The 21,395-nt window shown below is 35.5% G+C and overlaps 1 protein-coding gene across 3 annotated transcripts in view; it reads right to left on the reverse strand.

The window, feature by feature from the left end:
• The window catches only part of CDH12 (cadherin 12), a 755,267-nt gene that overhangs the window by 19,805 nt on the left and 714,067 nt on the right, over positions 1–21,395 (reverse strand). For 2 of the 3 annotated variants that reach the window (XM_053714614.1, XM_053714613.1), the window contains 2 exons: positions 19,348–19,465; positions 6,378–6,495 (listed from right to left, as the gene is read on the reverse strand). In XM_053714614.1, coding sequence (XP_053570589.1) covers positions 6,378–6,495; positions 19,348–19,465 — 236 coding nt within the window. Of the gene's footprint in view, positions 1–6,377; positions 6,496–19,347; positions 19,470–21,395 lie in introns of all 3 variants that reach the window. The other variant, XM_053714612.1, reaches the window with a different exon arrangement.

Consider the following 21,395-nt stretch of genomic DNA (forward strand, 5'->3'; position numbering starts at 1 on the left):
TTTTAAAGAAAAACATACATATATGACCTTGTGTCATTGGCTCATCTTATGTGTTCAGCTAGCTCTCCGTAGTGTATTGCTGCTTCTACAAAAAAAAGGATATCACAAGAATAAAGCAAATGTAATAATAGAAGTAAATTAGAATGTTTTTTTTTTAACATTTTATGCTCTATCTAAATCATGAAAAAATGGGGTTTCATGTCCCTTTAAGGACAAATTAGGAGTAGTTTTATGCCATAAAAACTGAGAGTGTGATCAAAGCTATGAAATAACTCAAGAGCTCAAGGCTGTACCAGTGGTTAGCACCTTCTGCCACCTTCTTCAGTCTTCCTTTTTTTTCTTAAATATCTATTTTCAATTATTTATTTTCCTTATCATAGCTTGAACATTGCAAATGTAAATACTGAGACTGTCATGCAAATTCAGGCCAGTTAGCACCTGTGTTTGGGGTACTATAGCAATGAATGTGGTGCATGGCACCTCCAAGTTCCCATCAGTATAAATAATACACAACTATTTCCCTATCACATCAAACCTCTAGTAATGGCTGCTAACTAATAAGATACTAGTTCAGTAGTACAAATAATAATCAATTGAATATTTCCCTATCACATCAAACCTTTAGTAATGTCTGCTAACTAATAAGATACCTGTCAAGTAGTACAAATAATACACAACTAACTCTTTTCCTATCACATCAAACCTCTAGTAATGGCTGCTAACTAATAAGATACTAGTCCAGTAGTACAAATAATGCACAACTGACTCTTTCCCTATCACATCAAACCTCTAGTAATGGCTGCTAACTAATAAGATACTATTCAAGTAGTACACATAATACACAACTGAATCTTTCCCAATCACATCAAACCTCTAGTAATGGCTGCTAACTAATAAGATACTATTCCAGTAGTACAAATAATACACAACTGACTCTTTCTCTATCACATCAAACCTCTAGTAATGGTTGCTAACTAATAAGATACTATTCAAGTAGTACACATAATACACAACTGAATCTTTCCCTATCACATCAAACCTCTAGTAATGACTGCTAACTAATAAGATACCTGTCAAGTAGTACAAATAATACACAACTGAATATTTCCCTATCACATCAAACCTTTAGTAATGGCTGCTAACTAATAAGATACTAGTCCAGTAGTACAAATAATACACAACTAACTCTTTCCCTATCACATAAAACCCCCAGTAATGACTGCTAACTAATAAGATACTATTCTAGTAGTACAAATAATACATAACTGAATATTTCCCTATCATATCAAACCTCTAGTAATGGATGCTAACTAATAAGATACTATTCTAGTAGTACAAACAATACACAACTGAATCTTTCCCTATCACATCAAACTTTTAGTGATGGCTGCTAACTAATAAGATACTTGTCCAGTAGTACAAATAATACACAACTAACTCTTTTCCTATCACATCAAACCTCTAGTAATGGCTGCTAACTGATAAGATACTTGTCCAGCAGTACAAATAGTACACAACTGACTCTTTCCCTATTACGTCAAACCTCTAGTAATGGCTGCTAACTAATAAGATACTAGTCCATATGTACAAATAATACATAACTAACTATTTCCCTATTACATCGAACCTCTAGTAATGGCTGCTAACTAATAAGATTCTAGTCCAGTAGTACATATAGATGACTGACTCTTTCTCTATTACATCAAACCTCCAGTAGTGTCTACTAACTAAAAAGATACTAGTTCAATGGTACATATGCATAACTGACTCCCTATTGCATCAAACCTTTAGTAGTGGCTGATAACTAATAAGATGCTAGCTCAGTAGTACATATACATGACTCTTTCCCCATTACATCAAACCTCTAGTAGTATCTTCTAACTAATAAGATACTAGTCTAGTAGTACATACACATGACTGACTCTTTCCCTTTTACATCAAACCATTTAACATGTTTTTTTAAATAGCAAAGCTACATGCAATATATTAGCCTGTTTAGCTCCTCAATACTAGATCCTTACATACAGCAGCAGTAGCAGATTTGAAGAAAACTGAAAATATGTTCTCTCCCCAATAACCTCCATTAAAAAGAAATATAAAGCACACACCCATGCCCAGCCTCAACCTGAGGTAACCATTTGAGATTTCAGTGAACCAGCATTGTCACAGGAGCAAGGTGTACTGATAGTGGGGTCCCAATATTATTATTTCTTTTGTACAAAAAAATAAACATTTAAAGAAAAAGAAAAAAAAAATAAAGGAAACAAAGGCAGATGTAGATCCAAAGTCCATGCTACAGTTATCCTAAGAGAAACAAAGCTTAAGACAAAATCTTTATTAGTCTTTTTGTTGAACAAAATGCTGTGTAAAACAAGAGTGAAACAAAAAAATACTTCTCAAATTCATGTTTGTTAGTTTGCTGTGGTAGAATTAAAGTTCTAATCATATATCAATGATCATAATTAATTTTGATAATTTTTTAAACATGTTATTAAAGGGCTATTACAGCATAAAAATGACATGCTCTAATACATTAAAGCATGTAGTAATAAGACAAGCAACATTGCACCTTTATGTGTTTAACCCCTATAGCACTAGATGCATGGCTCAGCTGTGTAACTAGTGAAGCTTACTGGATCAGCTGCAGTTTCCACTTAGAACCTGCAGGGTTTTGTGGGTTCCAAGCAGTACTTCTACTATGTGTTTAACCCCATTTGAAGAGGTGTCACTAGTCTTCTTTAATGAATTAGAGCATGTCATTTTTCGGCTATTATGGCCCTTTCATTTTAATAACATATTTGATACAGTGTGACCCTATAAGGCACTAATGTTTTATAGCAACACTTCCTAAAAAATAAAAAAATATCAACAACAATAAATCATATACACTGACCTAGATTCAACAAAACCTGTTCATAAAACGAATATCTTAAAGAAGAAAAAAATCCAGCAAGTCAACTTTATCTTAATTATTTAGACATTTGAATATATATATATTTTTTTTAATACATTTTTATTGAGGTCATAGACAAGACATCGTCAAATAAACATGTTACAACAAACATTAAAAGAAAAAAACAATCTCTTAGATTATAATATTACATTAGAACAGACAAGTAACAAATATAGACTCATGTAGATAGAAATTTCTCCTAAGAAAACCCAAAGCGATATCTCTACATGTATACTTAACAGGCTAAACAAAAACCTCATTTTATATTTTTATTGTAACTCCCTCTCCAGATATGGAAAGCCACTTTTGGGCTCATGCATCCTGAAATGTTATCTAGAGGGAATAAAATGATAAAAGTGGTCTCTCTTGGACCCTTAGTAAAGTGGGTTAAAATTCTCAGCTTATATAAGCATCTGAAGTATGTATGGATAACATATTATATGAAGGTATAAAACAACATAAGTACACAAATCTTCCATGCATCTGATCAACTCACAACATAATATAGTCAGGGGAGAGTAATCAGAAATTATTAGGGAAATATCACATTAAACCAAGAGGACGTCTATATACAAGCATCATTTTTATAACAAATGTTAAGTCCCCATTTCTTAAGAAAGACGTTACAAGTTCTATAAGAGGGTCTAGAAACATGTTAACTTCTTCAAACATCCATCTTAGTTAGAAATATAGCTTTGGGGGACTAATTGGTTGCCTTGCTAGCCTAATCCCATGCGAGGCACCAAGTCTGCTGATCCGGAAGCTAATCAGCACATGAGAGTGTTAAAACGGCATGTCCTCACAGATAGGAGGAGCAATGGGGCACTTGTACAAAAGTGATTCCAGCCCTGCGAGTTTGAGCCATAAAATCAGATGACACTAAAGTCTATTACAGTATAATAAAGTCAATCTGAACAGCATTTAATAAAAATAATAACATTTGTGAGGCAAGACTTAGATATATATTACAGAGAGGACCTTGTACTTCAGACATAAAGTCTACATAGATAGTCCAGATAAGACTCTCGGAGGTGGAGGGGAAAAGAAAACAAAATGAATAACTGGTTGCAAAGATCGGGGTTGCTCAATCTTACCAGCGGCTGCCGCAAACTTAACCCACTCCCGTTTTGCATAAGGAATTTGGGTGATCAGATCCTACAGCCGCTCTCAATACCACCCACCTCAAATGTGTAGGCCCACTGGAGGGTGAGCTAGGAGAGTGTTCCTTTAAACAATCAAGTCTCTTCCAGCCTCCCAGTCTCATATGCCTCCGGTTTTCAGGATTGGAGTAAGGTTCCCATCTCACCCTGCTCCTGTGTGCAGTCAATGTCCAGAGTGGATGAGCTTGAAAGATACCAGCCCTGTGGATCTAGCGCTGCTCTGCTGTCTCATGCTTCTATACGTTGTCAGGGATGGATGATCCTGAGCGGTCCCTTTCCTTAGGCGCGACATCACCAGCCTTTTTTATTTAGACCTGCTCCACTTTCTCTTAGTGGCTATAGCTTTGCTGTTGGGCCCATGGCTGGGAACTCTCTCCTTCAATGCGCCAGACAGGGCATCCGTTTCGGACTTAGTATCGCAGGGTATTTTGTTGGATAAGTTCGCGGTGCCTTGTCTGCAGGAGTTAGAGGGCTCTTTGCTGGCCGGGTCTGCCCGAAAAGTCATAGCTTTACATTTACTTCCATTTGGAGGGATTACTGTAGTTGCCGGTCTCAGGAGAAGTCCGCATAATTCCCCCTCTAAGCACCGGTAGTGATCTTTTATAATCTGCACCATCTTACTTTCCCATATGTTTAGGGCCTCCATTTTTGAAGCGGTACTTGTACAGCTCCCCTTTAGGCAAATTCACATGTAAATGGATTGTCCTGAAAGGTGGTTCCCTTCTTTAGAGTAACAGACCCAAATATTACTTAGAAGATTTGAGGCAGCGTTAAATATCTGCCTAGTAACCCAGTTTCCTGGGGGGGTATAATACGGCAGCCCTGGTTGTGTAAAGAAGGCCCTGTGAGTTAAGGCAATCTCTTCACGTCCAGCTGAAGAACATAGGCGGTCAGCAATCTCGATACAGTTCCAAACTACAAATCTCTTCAGACTATTATAAAGCATTTGTATACTTTATTTTAATGGTTTATTCAGGATTAGTGGCTATTAAGAGTGAGTAATGTCAGGAGCTCCTCTCAAATGCGTCCTGCCGCTTCAGCTACAAGCTCTGCCCCCCTGAATATTTTATAATTACACAATTACAAACAATTTTTTAACCCCTTTTTACAAGCAGTTTCCTAAGTATTATGATTGTAATATTGTTCTTCAGCAATTCTAGTGGCGTGTGTTTGCTGTACAAAATGTTATGGCACTCCACTCAATGATAGATGTAAACTGCAGGAACATTCACTAATGAATCAGTGAAATAGGTAGGCAACAATATGCTCAATGAGTTTTGAACACAATGTTGACTTTACAATAGGGCAACTTCATGAACGTCTATGAATCTAGGATGTTGATCTCAGATATTCCCAGGAACTGCGTGACTTATAATGTTAAAGTTGAGACTTCATATTTTTTCACAGTTAGACTATTCATATTTTGGCAAATACTATTTCTTTTGCATATGCCTGACTGGTAATTCTTCAAAATTATATGTTTTCCTCAACAAACTGTGTAAAGCTAGCTATTAAAATTAATAAATAAAAAAAAGGCAAACATGGTTCAGGATGTAGCTCAGAATACACAAATCAAATTCTCAATATTCAGCCATTAATCTGATAGATAGGTGAAGCATATCATACCACATATTAGATAGCCATAATAAAAGTACAGGAGGAAAAATATACATAGAGAAAATAAAGACTCAGAGTTTACTTGTCCAGTTAGTACCTTACAGACCTGTTTCATTATATAAGATCCAGAATTCCTATATTTTCAAGAATTGTTCTCTGGAAATATATATGTCTGCAGATAATTCTGCCATCTAAAAATAAACTATATTCTTATTTACAAGTGTCATGTTTTTATGAATACTGTAAAATACTTTTCCTGTCATATATTACAAAGATCTTAATTTGATACTTTTACTATACACAATTATGTTAAACATGGTTAACGAGTCCTATTGGCTGCTTGATTTGAAGCTCCATTTAGTTGTTGTAATGAATACCAATCAGTTGCATTGTAATTACACTATGAAGTTCATGTCAATTTTAAGCAGAGAATCATAGTTGAAATTAGTAGCAGATTTGCATAATGATCAAGTAATATTTATGTTGATAGACACTGCTTTACAGATTGTTATCCTTGCATATATGTTTGTGCCAGGAAATTTACTTTAATCTGAATGTCAGATATCAAAAGTTATCTGTTCTAGCTGTGAACTTTTATTGCATGGACTATTTCAGTATAGAAAAATCAGTGTAATCAGCAAGCTTACTTTTGAAGTCATGGATGGTAAAATTAGGGTTTGTAAAAGCATCAGGTGGTAGTCTGAAGGAAAATGCCTGCCCTGCGGGTGACAAATCTTTGTCAGCAGCGCCAATAATCTGAATGACCTGAAAGAAGAAGAAAAAAATGACATATAGAATATTCCACTTTTTCATGTAAACACTATTTACCATTAGCTTACTGAGATCTGCGAACACAATTTTTCCTAAGATGCTTTTAGAGTAGAAAAGAAAGTTACAAAAGGTTGCATGTTGAGTAAGTTGCTTGCAATTTTAAGTACATTTGTATGAGCACTTTTCAATGTTAAATTTAAATATAGATATTTGAGTCACAATGTAGTATTTAAGTCAAAGAAAATAAAATTGCATTGTACACTCAAAGATTTTTAAGACATATAAAGTAAATATCTTTTTTTTAAAATATTTTCTTTATGACATTATTGTTAGATGCATTAGATCAAACAATAATGACTGCTGCAAAAAGGTACAAATACACAAACAAACTAAAAATCATCTTTTGTGGGAATGTTTAGCACTACCATGTATTTTATACCTTATTATTACCCAGTTTTACAAAGTGAAATTGGAAGAAAAAAAAATCACAATTCTTTTCAGAAATGCCCATCTGTACCTTGACCACCCTTAAAGGAACAGTAAACATAATAGATTTGCATAATCAACAGATGCAACATAACAAGACAAAACAACAGCATATGCTGCTTCCGATCCACTCCGCTTTAGTTGCTAAGACTGCTGCTCCTTAACTTGTTTGCCACCTCTGAGGGGGCACACAGCAATCAGCACAAACGAATATGATCAGGTTGATTGACACCCCCTGCTAGCGGCCGATTGTATGTGAATCTGCAGGGGGCGGTATTGTACCAGCAGTTCACAAGAACTGCTGGTGCAATGATAAATGCTGACAGCGTATGCTGTCTGCATTTATCAATGTGCGGCAGACATGATTCACTATAGCGGATCATGTCTGTCCGAACCATGATAAATTTACCCCCTAGTCTGAACTTCAAATGAGTAGTAGATTTTTTTCTCACTAATGCAAATACGTATATTCTGTGAATTCTTGCACATGCTCAATAGAAGCTGGTGACTCAAAAAGTGTAAATATAAAAAGACTGTGCACATTTTTTTAATGGAAGTAAATTGGAAAGTTGTTGAAAATTGCCTGCTCTACCTGAATAGAAAAGTTTAATTTTGACTTGAGTGTCCCTTTAAGGCATTCACAGACTGCCCTTGAGTGATATACTCTAGTCCCAGCTGCCCAGTCCTATGTTGAAGAACTTAAACAACAAAAATAATGCTATACAGGTAGCACAATTAGGGAAAGAACAACACTACCATTCTAATCACCATGGCTTATATGTCAAAATACTTGAAGGTCTTCCAGTAGACATAAATAGTCTATGTTAAACATCTACCAATGAAAAAGCACAGGTGCTATCAAAGATGACACAGATAGTCAAAGCATACATAGGAAGAACATAACATGTAATAAAAAAGGCCCTAACTATGCATTAAAAGAAATGTAATGTATTATAAGAAATTAAATCAAAGGTTAGCAGTTAACAGAAGCATGGAATTAAAAGTGGACTGGATCTTAACTTTCCAAAAAAGTAATGAGTATCTCTGGAAGGCAACTTCATGCAGAGCACTACAATATTTAACATGCTGGTACCTGGCACCAATCAAATCCCTGCATCAGAAGCAAACACAAATAAAAAAATACTGTTTTCAGTGTAGTCCAATTTGTATCCTCTTCCTAAATATCAGTAAATCTAAAACTTTGCAAGCATAGCATTTGCAAGACAAAGATTTCAGAATCTTGTAGTCTTCCTAAGCAAAAACAACTATATTGTAAATTCTAAAAACAAACATAGAAATAACTTGTTGTCCTGGTGATAAAATACAAAGAACCAAATAAATAAGTGTAAGTTTTGAAATAAAAAAATAAAAAATCCAAACAGAGTACAAACAGATGGACTTTAAAAGATAAAGCTAGTAGATTAGTTAATATAATAGTAAGAACATTTATCAAAGCAACAAACAGAGAAATGCATAATCCACAAATGAATACATTATAGTCTTGGACAAACACACAAGAAATCCCAGAGTCATATAAAACCAGTACATGTTAAATTTTGAAGAATAAATAAAACCAAAGTGTAATGAGTAGATGTACAAAGCATATCATTGACTTAATTTTAACAACACCTTGTCATAATTTGTTTTTGAACACATCTTAAAAGTTCAGTGTTATTAAAAATGCATGATGTTAAGAAACATTGATGGAGAAGAGCTGGAGAAAAAATGTTTTTGTAAAGGAACAAAACTCATGGATGTTTCCAAACCTTTTGGACTAGTAGAAAGGTTTCCAACAAGTAGTTCAGTAGTTAGAGTGCAGAATATTGAATTAAATCCTTTCAAAATAAAATAAAAATATAAAATATGAACTAAAGTAGCCAATAATCTTAACAAGACATCCACTTTATAGAAAGCACTTTCTAGGAAGCAGAGTTGTTTATACCAATAACATTGGTTCCAAAAGTGGCCACACAGTTGGCCAGCAAACAAAATATCAAAGCTGCATCTGGTACTGGTGGAATACTCCAGTTTCTACTGCCTATTGATCCCTTTATCTATTTATTTTATTAATCCAGCTTCTCTCTCCTCTACCTCTCTCTTTCCTCTGCAAAGAGCTTTAAGCAAATAAGCTCAAGCTCTATCATAGCTCTAGAACTGCCAATACACAATATTAAATAAAAAAAAAAAACTGAAATATTAATATCAGGAGATTAAGCAATTGTGATCTATCTAAAAATAATGTTGGTATAGTTTATAAGAACAGTAAAGAGCAGATGTGTAACTTCTAAAAATATATTCTATGTATACGTAGCCCAGATTATATTATAGTATATATGTCATTATATGGAAGCATAATGACAAAAGAAACTATGTTTGTCAACGTTTTTACAGCATAATACATATTAAATCCTGTTTTGCATTTAATTTCTGTAATTATCCAAATTAAATGATGAGGAAATTAATGATGAAGCATGGTAAAGAATCTTGCTCAGCATAACTGGCAAACAATTTGGAGATAAGCACCAGAAAATAAATAAGCAAGTAAATAAAGTAGATGTGCATAATTAACTAATGATTGATAAACACAAATGCAATAGTGCTTAGTTTGAACTCCAAATGAGTGTTACGCCGCTCAAGTTCCATCCAAGGCAACGGCCACCACGTCCATGGCAATGGCCATGACAACAGAGGGGAGCGGCAGCCATTGCCTTGGACGCGGCAGTTGCTTCTTGAGAGCGGCGATGATGTCATCGCCAAATGTCAAGTCTCTTGGATGCCGGTCCTAATTGCAGCTGGGTGCCCTCCCTGGTGTGAATCCATCCCTATATAAGTACATCTGTTTCCCGCATTCATTGCTTAAGTATAGGACTTACTTTGTCTGCTCCTGGGTGTTACTTTTGCTGAATTGCTTGTTTGCCTATTACTGAACTCTGCCTGTCTGACCACTCTGCTGTTTAACCCCTGAATTGCTGGATTGCCTTATTGTTGCTGAACTCTGCCTGTCTGACCATTCTACTGGTTAACTCATGAACTGCTGGATTGCCTTATTGTTACTGACCTCTGCCTGTCCCTGACTATTCTACTGGTTAACCCCTTAACTGCTGGATTGTTTTTCTGTTGCTGAACTCTGCCTGTCTCTGACCACTCTTCTGATTTTCCCTATTCTACTGATACCTAGATATCCTACTTGTTGTCGTACTCTGCTTGTTCCTTTCTCTGCCTTGCCCTTATTGCTCTGAAGGTCTACCCTGCCTACTGTGAGTACTGCCTACCTCATTTCTTGAACTTTCTCTTGTTCTGGGATATTTCCTTATCCTTCCACTTGACGCTGGGATAAGAAGACTACTGGCCAAGTATGGTCTGATAGGGAAATATCCCACAAGCATTACATTATACTTGGGCCATGGACCCAAATGAGGTAGCAAGAGCAATCTCTCTTCAGGGACAAATGCTGGGTACCCATGCCACACACCTGCAAAGTCTGGATTCTAAATTAGAGACTATTACCGTTATGCTCTCTTCACTATTTGCAGAGAAAAACACTGCTCTGGTTGCCACACAGCCTGCCCCTGCAGCTAATACCGCAATCTCCTCCCCTAAGTCATTGCCGCACATCAAGTCTCTCTGATGCTGGTCCTGGTTGCAGTTGGGTGCCCTCCCTGGCGCAAATCCACTCCTATGTAAGTACCTCTGTTTTCCACATACATTGCCCAAGTATAGAACTTACTTTGTGTGCTCCTGGGTGTTACTTTTGCTGAATTGCTGGTTTGCCTATTGTTACTGAACTCTGAGTGTCTGGCCACTCTGCTGTTTAACCCCTGAATTGCTGGATTGCCTTATTGTTGCTGAACTCTGCCTGTCTGACCATTCTACGATTAACCCATGAACTGCTGGATTGCCTTATTGTTGCTGACCTCTTCCTGTCCATGACTATTCTACTGGTTAACCCCTGAACTGCTGGATTGTCTTTCTGTTGCTGAACTCTGCCTGCCTCTGACCTCTCTTCTAATTTACCCTGTTCTACTGATACCTAGATATCCTACTTGTTGCCGGACTCTGCTTGTTCCTGACCTTTCTCTGCCTTATCCTTATTAAAGGTGAAGGTCTACCCTGCCTACCGTGAGTATTGCTTACCTTATTTTTTGAACTCTCTCTTGTTCTGGGATATTTCCTTATCCTTCCACTTGAAGCTGGGATAAGAAGACTACTGGCCAAGTTTGGTCTGATAGGGAAATATCCCACAAGCATTACAATGAGTAGTAGATTTTTCTCTGACAAATTTCAAAGTTATGTCTTTTTCACTCATCCTGCATCATATGACAACCATCAGCCCATCACAAATGCATATATGTATATTCTGTAAATTCTTGCTCATGCTCAGTAGGAGCTAGTGACTCAAAAAGTGTAAATATAAAAATACTGTGCACATTTTGTTAATTGAAGTAAATTTACACAGTGGGCAACAGCAATGGAAACTAAGCCATAGTAGACAACTAAAATGAGGACAACAGATGGCAAGGTATATCCCAGGAATTAAATATATATGATGAAATTTAAGGTTTGTTTTTACATTATTTCAATTATTATTATTATTTTTTTGTGTGCTGCCTAGTCAGTGCTAGGATTAGGGATTTTTATAAAAGATATCAATGAGGAAGCCAACTAGGGCCTTTTGTTAAAATAATGTTGGTGAGATTTGGCAAAAGTAATCCAATCAATGAGATTTTTTTTCAAACACATTTTAGCCTGTGTTGCGTGGCATTTTAATTTGGTTTGAATTGCAAGTCTTTTTGTCAATGTTAAAAGGACATGAAACCCAAAATTGTATTTCATGATTCAGATAGAGGATGCCATTTAAAGCAACTTAATTCTTCCTATTGATTGAATACATTGAATACACAAAAAAAAATACATTTGAAATAGACCTCAGTCAAACACATGGACTCCTATAAAGACTTTTTGGATAAAAAATTAAGATATATTTCGGACTGGAACCACAGTACTGTATTCAAACAGAACTCAAACTTTAGATGAAGCTATCTAATATTAAATATAATAATATAAAAACATCAAATACAAATGCTAGAGTGAATAAAATGTTAATCTTATGGAAACAATATTTTAGACATAATATCTTATATGATATCCATATCAGTGTATGTAGAAATACAAATTTAAATAACCATAATATAAATTCACAATCTTTAATATATAAATTATGAAGTAAAAAGTGAATAATGATCTTAGCCTGTGAGTAATTTCCTATACTGCTCTCACCTTGCCTTGTTACCCAGAAATACAGTAAACAACCCAGAGTTATTATTCAATGAAAGTTTTTATATTTATGAATTCTGCAAGGTATCTCGCAGATTAACATATTTCACAGTAGCTACCGTACTTATTTTGAATTCAAATTTAAAGGCATAGAAATGTCAAAATTGAAATGTGCATGGGTGGCTTTAAATCTTCTAGTACAATTTATTACTCTTTTTCAGTGGCATGTGAACATATGCTGTGACTGCACCTTCTTAGAGACTCAGCAGTGACTTGTATGACACAAAATTAATGGGATACAAAACTCAATTTTTTTATGATTCAGATAGACCAGCAATTTTAAGCAACTTTCTAATTTACTCCTGCTATAATTTTTTTTTATTTATTTCTCTTGGTATCTTTATTTAAAAAAGCAGGAATGAAAGCATAGAAGCCGGCCCATTTTTGGTTCAGTACCCTGGATGGCGCTTGCTGATTGGTGGCAAACTAAGAAAAAAATGATAATAGGAGTAAATTAGAAAGTTGCTTAAAATTGAATGATCTGTGTGAATCATGAAAGAAAAAATTTGGGTCTAGTATCCCTTTACTGTAAGTCTTCACAGATGCACTACATACAACTTCTCTGAGCAGGCATCTTGGTTGAGTCTTGATGCACCACCTGTACACCATCTTTCAAACACCACTCATTCAAAGAGAATAAGCTGAGACTTGTATGGCCCAATCATTTAGAAAAAAAGTATCTCATGGTTAACAACAGGAATTATCCTTTAAAGTCTATGGGGGATTTATTAGATACATTTTTTTTATATATGTTTTTTAAAGGATTATGATGGACCTCAAATTAAGGCTTCACTGATACAATACACAGCACCACCAACTTTCTGAGCAGGCATGGTGTTTGAATTCTGATGCTCTAGTCATACATAGAATGTTGTATGCAACTGAAACAGAAATCATTTTTGCTAATGGAAGTATGTTGAAAAAATGCTTCTTTTTCAAATTGAAAAGCACTTATGCACATTTCCATTTTACCCTTTCTATCTCTTTAACTGCATCAAAATGATCCTAATGTACAACAGAAAGACCCTATTAATATATATATTTATATATATATATATATATATATACTGTATATATATATATATATATATATATATATATATATATATATATATATATACTATTTTATCAAAATTAAACTCTGTCAGTCTTTCAAATGTGGCTCTCTAGTTCAGTAATGGAAAATATGTTGTGCTCAGTTTGGTAATACAATAATATGTATCCATAGATTTAGACGGGAGATAAAAATCCAACATCCCATCAAGTATACCAATAATTGTGTCTAGTGTAAGCTTAAATAGTTCTTAGGATAGCACTTATATCCAAGGCATATTGAATTCCATACAACATTTGTCATAACCACTTCTATTAGAAGTTTATTCTATGAATGCATCACTGTTTCTGTAAAGAAATGCTTTTGCAAAATACTCTCACATCTTCTACCATATAATTTAAGATTATAATCCTTTGTTCTTATGTTACTCTTTTTGTTTTCAGCCTCTGCTTTATTTGATTAATAAATATACTTTAAGGTTTCTATTATTCTGTATCTCTCACGTCTCTCCTTGAAGCTATACATATTAAAACAATGACGTATTTTCTTGCAGGTTTTATTTTTTAGCTCATGCACCATTATCTATTTTGAACATTTTCTAGTTTGTTTATAGTGTGAAGATATGGGGTTCTATTTATAAAAGTGCGAGCGGACATGATACGATGTAGCGTATCATGTCCGCCGCACATCAATAAATGCCGACAGCATACGCTGTCAGTATTTATCATTGCACAACAGTTCTTGTGAACTGCTTGTGCAATGCTGCCCCCTGCAGATTTGTAGCCAATCGGCAGATAACAGGGGTGTCAATCAGCCCGATCCTATAGGATTGTGTGAATTGATGTCCGCAGCCTCAGAGCAGGCGGACAAGTTATTGAGCAGCGGTCTTTAGACCTCTGCTTCATAACTGCTGTTTCCGGCAAGCCTGAAGAAACAGGGGCATCAAGCTCCATTCAGAGCTTGATAATTCAGCCCCATGGCCTCCAGAACTGCTCACAATATTCAAGGGTCATAAAACCCAAAATGTTTATTTAATGATTCAGACAGAATCCAATTCCAATTTACTTCTATTAACACATTTGCTTTGTACTCTTTGTTGAAAAGAATACCTAGGTAGGCTCAGGAGCTGGGAACTAGATGTTGATTGATGGATGCACATTTATGTCTCTTAATTTGCTTACAGATATGTTCAGTTAGCTCCCAGTCGTGCATAGCTGTTCACTCAATATTGGATACCAAGAGAATGTTGCAAAACTGATAAAGGAAATACATTGGAAAGTTGTTGAAAATGGTATGTTCTATCTGAACTATGAAGGAAAACCTTTGGTTTTCATGCCCCTTTAAGAATGATGATTTAAATAGTAATCTATAAAATGGCATAATAGCCCCTCTTGTCTTCTTATATAACCAAGCATTCAACTGGCCTTACCTGCTGTGCTACAGTATTGTTTTCCAAATTTCCACTTGCCTAAAATAATAATTCAAGAAAACAATGCAAGCAGGATTTGCACCTGGTACTTAAAGCAGCAAAATAACAAATAGTATTCAAATGATAGAATAGTTTGTCCACAATATCACAGAGAAGTAATATGTATCTTTGTATCTGTGTTGTATTGATATTGTAGGCTATGATTACACTAAATAAATGGCGGTTAATGTAAACTGTGATTGCACAAACCTGTTTCTGAACCATATTCTTTAGTACACAATATGAGTCATACAACATGTGGGTAACCACTATGGTTGATCTAAGCAAGGCAGACAGATGCCTAAATATTCAATGGATAAAAACTAGGGTGTACTATAAGGCAAGCAGACAAGCTTCTCAACTGAGAAGTTGTCCGCTTGCCTTCACTGCATAGAGCAGCGGACCCTGTTTGTCGCTTCCCGCATGTATCATTACACACTCAAGTGAGCATGTAAAGGCTGCACCTAATCTTGCGTGACCGATCACCCAAGTGAAAGGCCTGTAAATTATCCCAAGCGAGTGAGTGTAAGAAGCAGCAGTTTGCTTTGTACCTGGAACTCTTAATAGTGCATGTTAGCTTAAAGGGCCACTAAACCCCAAATCTTTCTTTCATGATTCAGATAGAGAATATAAATTTAAACAACATTACAATTTACTTCCATTATTTATTTTGCTTCATTTTTTAAATATCTTTAGTTGAAGAAAAAGAGATGCACATGGTGAGCCAATCACACGATGCTTCTATGTGAAGCAACCAATCAGCAGCTAGTGAGCATATCTAGATATGTTTTTCATCAAAGAATATAAAAAGAATAAAACAAATTAGATAATATAAGTAAATTAAAAAGATGTTTAAAATTGCATTCTCTTTCTAAATCATAAAAGAAAAAATGTGGGTGGCATGTCCCTTTAATACAATATGTGTAGAACTCCATAGAGGTAAAACAGTGCAAGGTCCTCCAAGCTAATTTGGTTTTAAATAGATAGTCTAAGAAATAGAACATTCAATAGAGGTTGTTAGAAAATATCTTAAAACAATACTTTCTTAGTCTTAGGGCTCCATTTAAGAAGCTGCAACTTTGGTGAGCTTTCAGCTGCATGCTCACATAAGCGATAGAGTTAACAAGCAGCTATCATCAGACAATAGTGTGTGTGTGTGTGTGGGGGGGGGGGTTAATGTGAAAGGGTTTTAGGTTTTTAATTCACCAAAAGAGCTTGCCCAACAAAAGGCCCTTTTAAGAGGTATTTGTAATTTAGTTTTCAAATAGTTTTTTTTTTTTATTTTGGGGTGTTTTTTTATTTTGGGGTATTAAAATAGGCATAATTCTTTTTTTATTTTTGGAAATTTGTTATTTTTTTAAATGTTAGAATTTATTATTTTTTTGTAATGTTAGGGTTTATTTTTTGTAATGTTAGTGTTTTTTATTTTTTGTAATGGTAGGTTTTATTTTTTTTTAACATGTTTTTTATTTAAACAAGGTAAGTTTTATTTTTTTTAAAGGTAGTTAGTTTTTTTTTGAAAAGCTATGATTAGTCTATTTTTTAATAATTTAGGGGGTGTTACGTTAGGGGGTTTAGATGTTAGTGGGTTGCTTTGCATTATGGGCTGGCAATTTATGGGTCATTAGTGTAAAGAGGGAGTTTGCGATGAAGGGGGGCTGGGGGTTTAGGGATTAGTAGTGTAAAGAGGAAGTTTGCAATGTGGAGGGCTGGTGGTTTAGGGGTTAATAGTGTAGTGCTGGAGCGATACTTTTTTACTCTCAACTCGTAATACCAGTGCAACCCGACTCACGCAAAAGGTTTACCGCTAGCGCAGTTAGCACTTTAGGAAAAGCTCTATTTAGCACTCCACTTGTAATCTAGCCCCAAGTTGGCATAATTCTATTTGTTCAACGCTTTTTAAAAACTACATTTTAAAATAATAAATTCTATTTTTCAAGCAATTAGAATATTTCCCTTCTAGATAACTTGAAAGTGAACATAATTAGTTCAGTACTTAAAATATCAACCCCACTGTTTTCTATCATTAAGCCAACATTCTAACCACTTATATATGTTGCATACTCTTCCAGGTACAAACTTAATTATTACTGACTGTGTGAAACTGGAAATTTTAACAAACCTTGTATATATGCTGTAGAAAAGAATGTATTAACTTGGTGAATACTTGTGAAAAGGTTTAAAATGCTGATATGAATTTGATAGGCTGGCAGATTTTTGACATGGAATTCATATTTTATTGCTTCAAACTTTGATAAGTGTCTCTCCTAAAGAGATGGCTGTTTTGTTTCTAAATTATTTTCTTCAGTTTTGGAAGAATCTGTCAGGAGATTTGTCAAGGTTTGAGCATTTTATGCTTCATTTTCATGTTCAATGATGTCGCCAAAATGCTTAAGGACATTGTACAATCGGCATCTTAGTATCTTGTCACCAAAGATTATATCAATGTTAACTATTTGTACTTAACATTCAGTATGAAACTTATCTTTCTGATTTTAAGATGTCCTAAGGAAGACGTTCTTAAAAACATACAAACTTCTCTAACAATCGAGAGTCTCTATTTTTAACTTAAAGGGCCACTAAACCCAAAATCTTTATTTCATGATTCAGATAGAACATACAAATTTAAACAACATTACAATTTACTTCTATTATTTATTTTGCTTCATTTTTTAGATATCCTTAGTTGAAGAAAAAGCAATGCACATGGGTGAGCCAATCACACAAGGCTTCTATGTGCAGCAACCAATAAGCAGCTACTGAGCATATCTAGATATGCTTTTCAGCAAAGAATATCAAGAGAATAAAACAAATGAGATAGTAGAAGTAAATTGGAAAGATGTTTAAAATTGCATTCTCTTTCTAAATCATGAAAGAAAAAATGTTGGTTTCATGTCCCTTTAAAAGCTCTTTAACACTGTAATATACCTTGCTCAATTAAGTGTAATCCACAAAATTAATTGAGAAGAGTTCCAACCAGGTCAATCAGTGCCAGAAACAATGACAGCCCTGGACTGAGCATAAGGCATACAGGGCATTTAACCAATTTGCTGGGGCAAACTGCAGGACATGACTGGTTGCCTTAGCCACACCCTGTTGCATGTATCATTGTGTGTTCATAATGCAGGGAGAGCCCTGTCTTTCTGGTTTGTGACAGATTCAGGCAGCCTTATACCTGGCTATATATAGAGCCTGAATGAATTATTGCTGCTCATTTCAAAATAGCACTGTTCTGTATTGTCACCTAGTGTCTATCTGTTGTGTTTCCTCTAGTATGCACTTGCATGCTAATCCTTTATGCTATCACCATGTGTCTATCTGTAAACTGTAATTTTGGATTTACCTGTGTCCTGCCACTTGTGCAGGGTCATAACTACAGGTGTTCAGAGGTATCAGTTGTGACAGTTCTACACATCTATGGGCCCCTTTAGTCAGTAGTGGAATACCTACAGGGGCGTCTGCTGGTGACTAGACTCCCCTGGGTTGTTTGGCCCCTCTGTGGGTCTCCCCTGCAAAAGAGGGCTGGCTCGCAATATACAGCAAGTCTATGAAATTGTTGGTAGCCAGCCCTGCAAAAGAGGGCTGGCTCGCAATATACAGCAAGTCTATGAAATTGCCTTTATGTTGGTAGGTTTTCTAAGATGGCCTCTAAAGTGCTGTTGTACAGAAACACAGCACTATATTATCTAGCATAAAACAACCAAGGGTGAAGGATAGCAGTTCCACTTCATGGTGCCTGTTGATGTCTGTTGGTGCTTCTTTTTAGGGTGATTGTGGATGTTTTGGAATGCTTTGTGTGCATGTGGGTTCCTGTTGATATATATTTGTGTTATTTCTCTCTGATTTTGCATCTTACAAGTGATGACAAGTGCTCATGTGCCCATTAACTGAAGTGACTGTGACTAATAACTTATTACATTTCACTTTTTTACTATTTAATGACAACCAGCTTAGAAAATACAGCAACAGAATGGAGTTATTTTACTAGGGAAAAGAAATGTGCTGCTCTGACTTAAAATACCTGTTTTTGGTCCAAGTCCAACCCTGCACACTTGAGATGGAAAATGCTGTGGCAGTAAAATTCCCAACACACTTTGTGGCAGGTTGTAGTGAGATGAGCTCACAGGTGGAACTGCAGGATATTAACTTCAAGATAGCTTTACAGAGATAGCTTCATATCCAGTGTACAGATATTGTGCTTAATAAATGCTGTTTAACATGATATACAAGAATTTCCTACTTTGGGACCATTTCCATGCAATAATTTCCCACTTTGGCCCCTTTTCATTGAGGTGGTAAAGTTTTGAAACTGGTGTTAAAAACCTTTATCTCCATTGAAGTCTAAAAAGATTTTCTATGCTACCACCATTACCACCTCAATGGAAACTAGGCCTTTGTGTGCAATTACTGAAAAGTACCCTTTAAATCCCCCTAGGTTTTGATAGTAGATCTTGTGTTATTATTTTCTCTAATAAACAGTGTAAATAAAATTTTAACACCATACCTGTCCGGCTTTGGCATTTTCACATACTGATATGTCATATGGAACAAAGACTTCAGGTGGAAATTCATTGACATCCAATATGTTTATGATGATACTGACCAAACTTGTCAAATGTGGACTGTCTGTAAAAATAAAATAATTTGAAGGTAAGTATAATAATAAAACACTGACAATATATACAATAGAAAATAATAAAGACAAGTAATGTGTTTTGATAGACAAACTAGCTATAGGCAAATATAGTCATAAATATGTCTAACACAAGCAGAAAATCTAATTATTAGCCAAACAATTATAGAAGGTTATTAATAATAATAAGAACAATTAGCTTATTAACAAAAAACAAAAAAATATCTACTAGTTAATATAGACTAGAAGGACAAGAAGAGTATACTTGGAATTGAAAGAGAAAAGCTAAGATCTAAATTAAACTTACTCTTACTCAATATTACAACTCCCTATTCTGGTTTTATTTTCAAGCAACATGTTCACATGCAATTGATGTATACATCTTTTAAATGATCAGACTATCTTTCCTCTTTAACTCCCAAATACATATGTTCCAAAATTGCGCAGAGGCCCACTAAGGTGGCATAACATGTGCATAGTCAGGAGGAGTTGATGGTGGATCCTGGGCAGTCTCTAAACTGAGATATTTGTGTTCAGGAACGGTGAGGTTTGGAAAGAAGGGAGACCTCCCAACCTGTGACAGTCCCAGAGGATGCAAAGTGCTTGAAATGTCTATATTTACTATATAAAATTAGACATTGTATCTCCTGAGTTAATTCAGTAAGCATGAACAAGTGGTATTCTCACTAATAGATCAAAATAACTTTCAAGCAAGTTTTGCAATCTGGAGTTGAGTTTATACCAGTTTTGAAAACTGAATTTGTAATTTGATTTTAGTATATTTATTTAATTTATTTATTTGTTTTACTAGGAAAAATACATTGAGATGTATCTTGTTTTCAAGTATGTCCTGGGATATGCCAGCAATACATTACATATTATATAACATAGTTACATTTTACATAGCTATACACAGACACAAGGTAGGTATTTTTATAATTTACATTATTAACAAGATTGATTTGTTTGTAAAAATAGAGATTTTTTTTTTCAAGGATCTCAGGTCGCTGGCGGATTTGGTGGTTTCCGGGAGGTTGTTCCCCAGTCAAGGAACTCTGAATGAGAATGCTAACCGACCAGCTTCCTTGTTGTAACATGGAATAGAGAATAGAGTGGAAGAAGAGGACCTTAAATTATAGGGGGAGTGGGGAGCAGTGGTGAGCATACTGCGTAGGTAGCATGGGATTTTCTCAGAAAAGTGGTCATAGACAAGGCAAGAGGGGTTAGAAAGCATCTAGAGTCAAGCTAGAGCCAGTTTAGTCCTTTTAAAATAAGGAGGGTCACAAGAAAGAGCAGAAAATTCAGAAACTCTTCTAGCAGAAGAGATAGCCAAACAGAGCAAAACCTTCCAAGAAGTTTCATATTCACTTTATGCATAGGCTCAAACAGAGGTGCCTGCAAAACATTTAAAACCAATTTAAGGTTCCTGAGAGGTTAAACTGGCTTGTTCACAGGCTTAATTCATGCCAAAGCATGAACAAAACCATTAATGTCAGGAAGATTAGCAATTTTCTATGAAACAAAACAGAAAGAGCAGAAATGTGCCCTTTCAATGAGCTGGAACATTATAGGAATTCTGAAAGAATGACAGAAAAAGTCATGATCTATATAGCAAGCAATAAAAGCTTTCAAGACCTGGGGCAGAGCCAGCCTGAGACCAGCATGGCCGCTTAAGTGTAAAGCTCTTTGAAGCTGAAACCTTGCACAACACGGCACACATACCAGAGGGCTCAAAGTAGCTCATGATTGAGACAAACAGAGGCAGTAAGGCGGCATCAGCTGTCATAATATGTGAGGAATAGGAGCTCTGGGGCTCGTTTACCACTGTCGGAAGCTAAACTGATTAAGGAGGCGCATACCACGCATTATGGCCGCAGCACACAATAGAGGAAAACGGCGATCTACATAATTAGGCACCA

The sequence above is a fragment of the Bombina bombina genome, chromosome 5 (genome assembly GCF_027579735.1).
Source record: "Bombina bombina isolate aBomBom1 chromosome 5, aBomBom1.pri, whole genome shotgun sequence".
Lineage (NCBI taxonomy): Eukaryota > Metazoa > Chordata > Amphibia > Anura > Bombinatoridae > Bombina > Bombina bombina.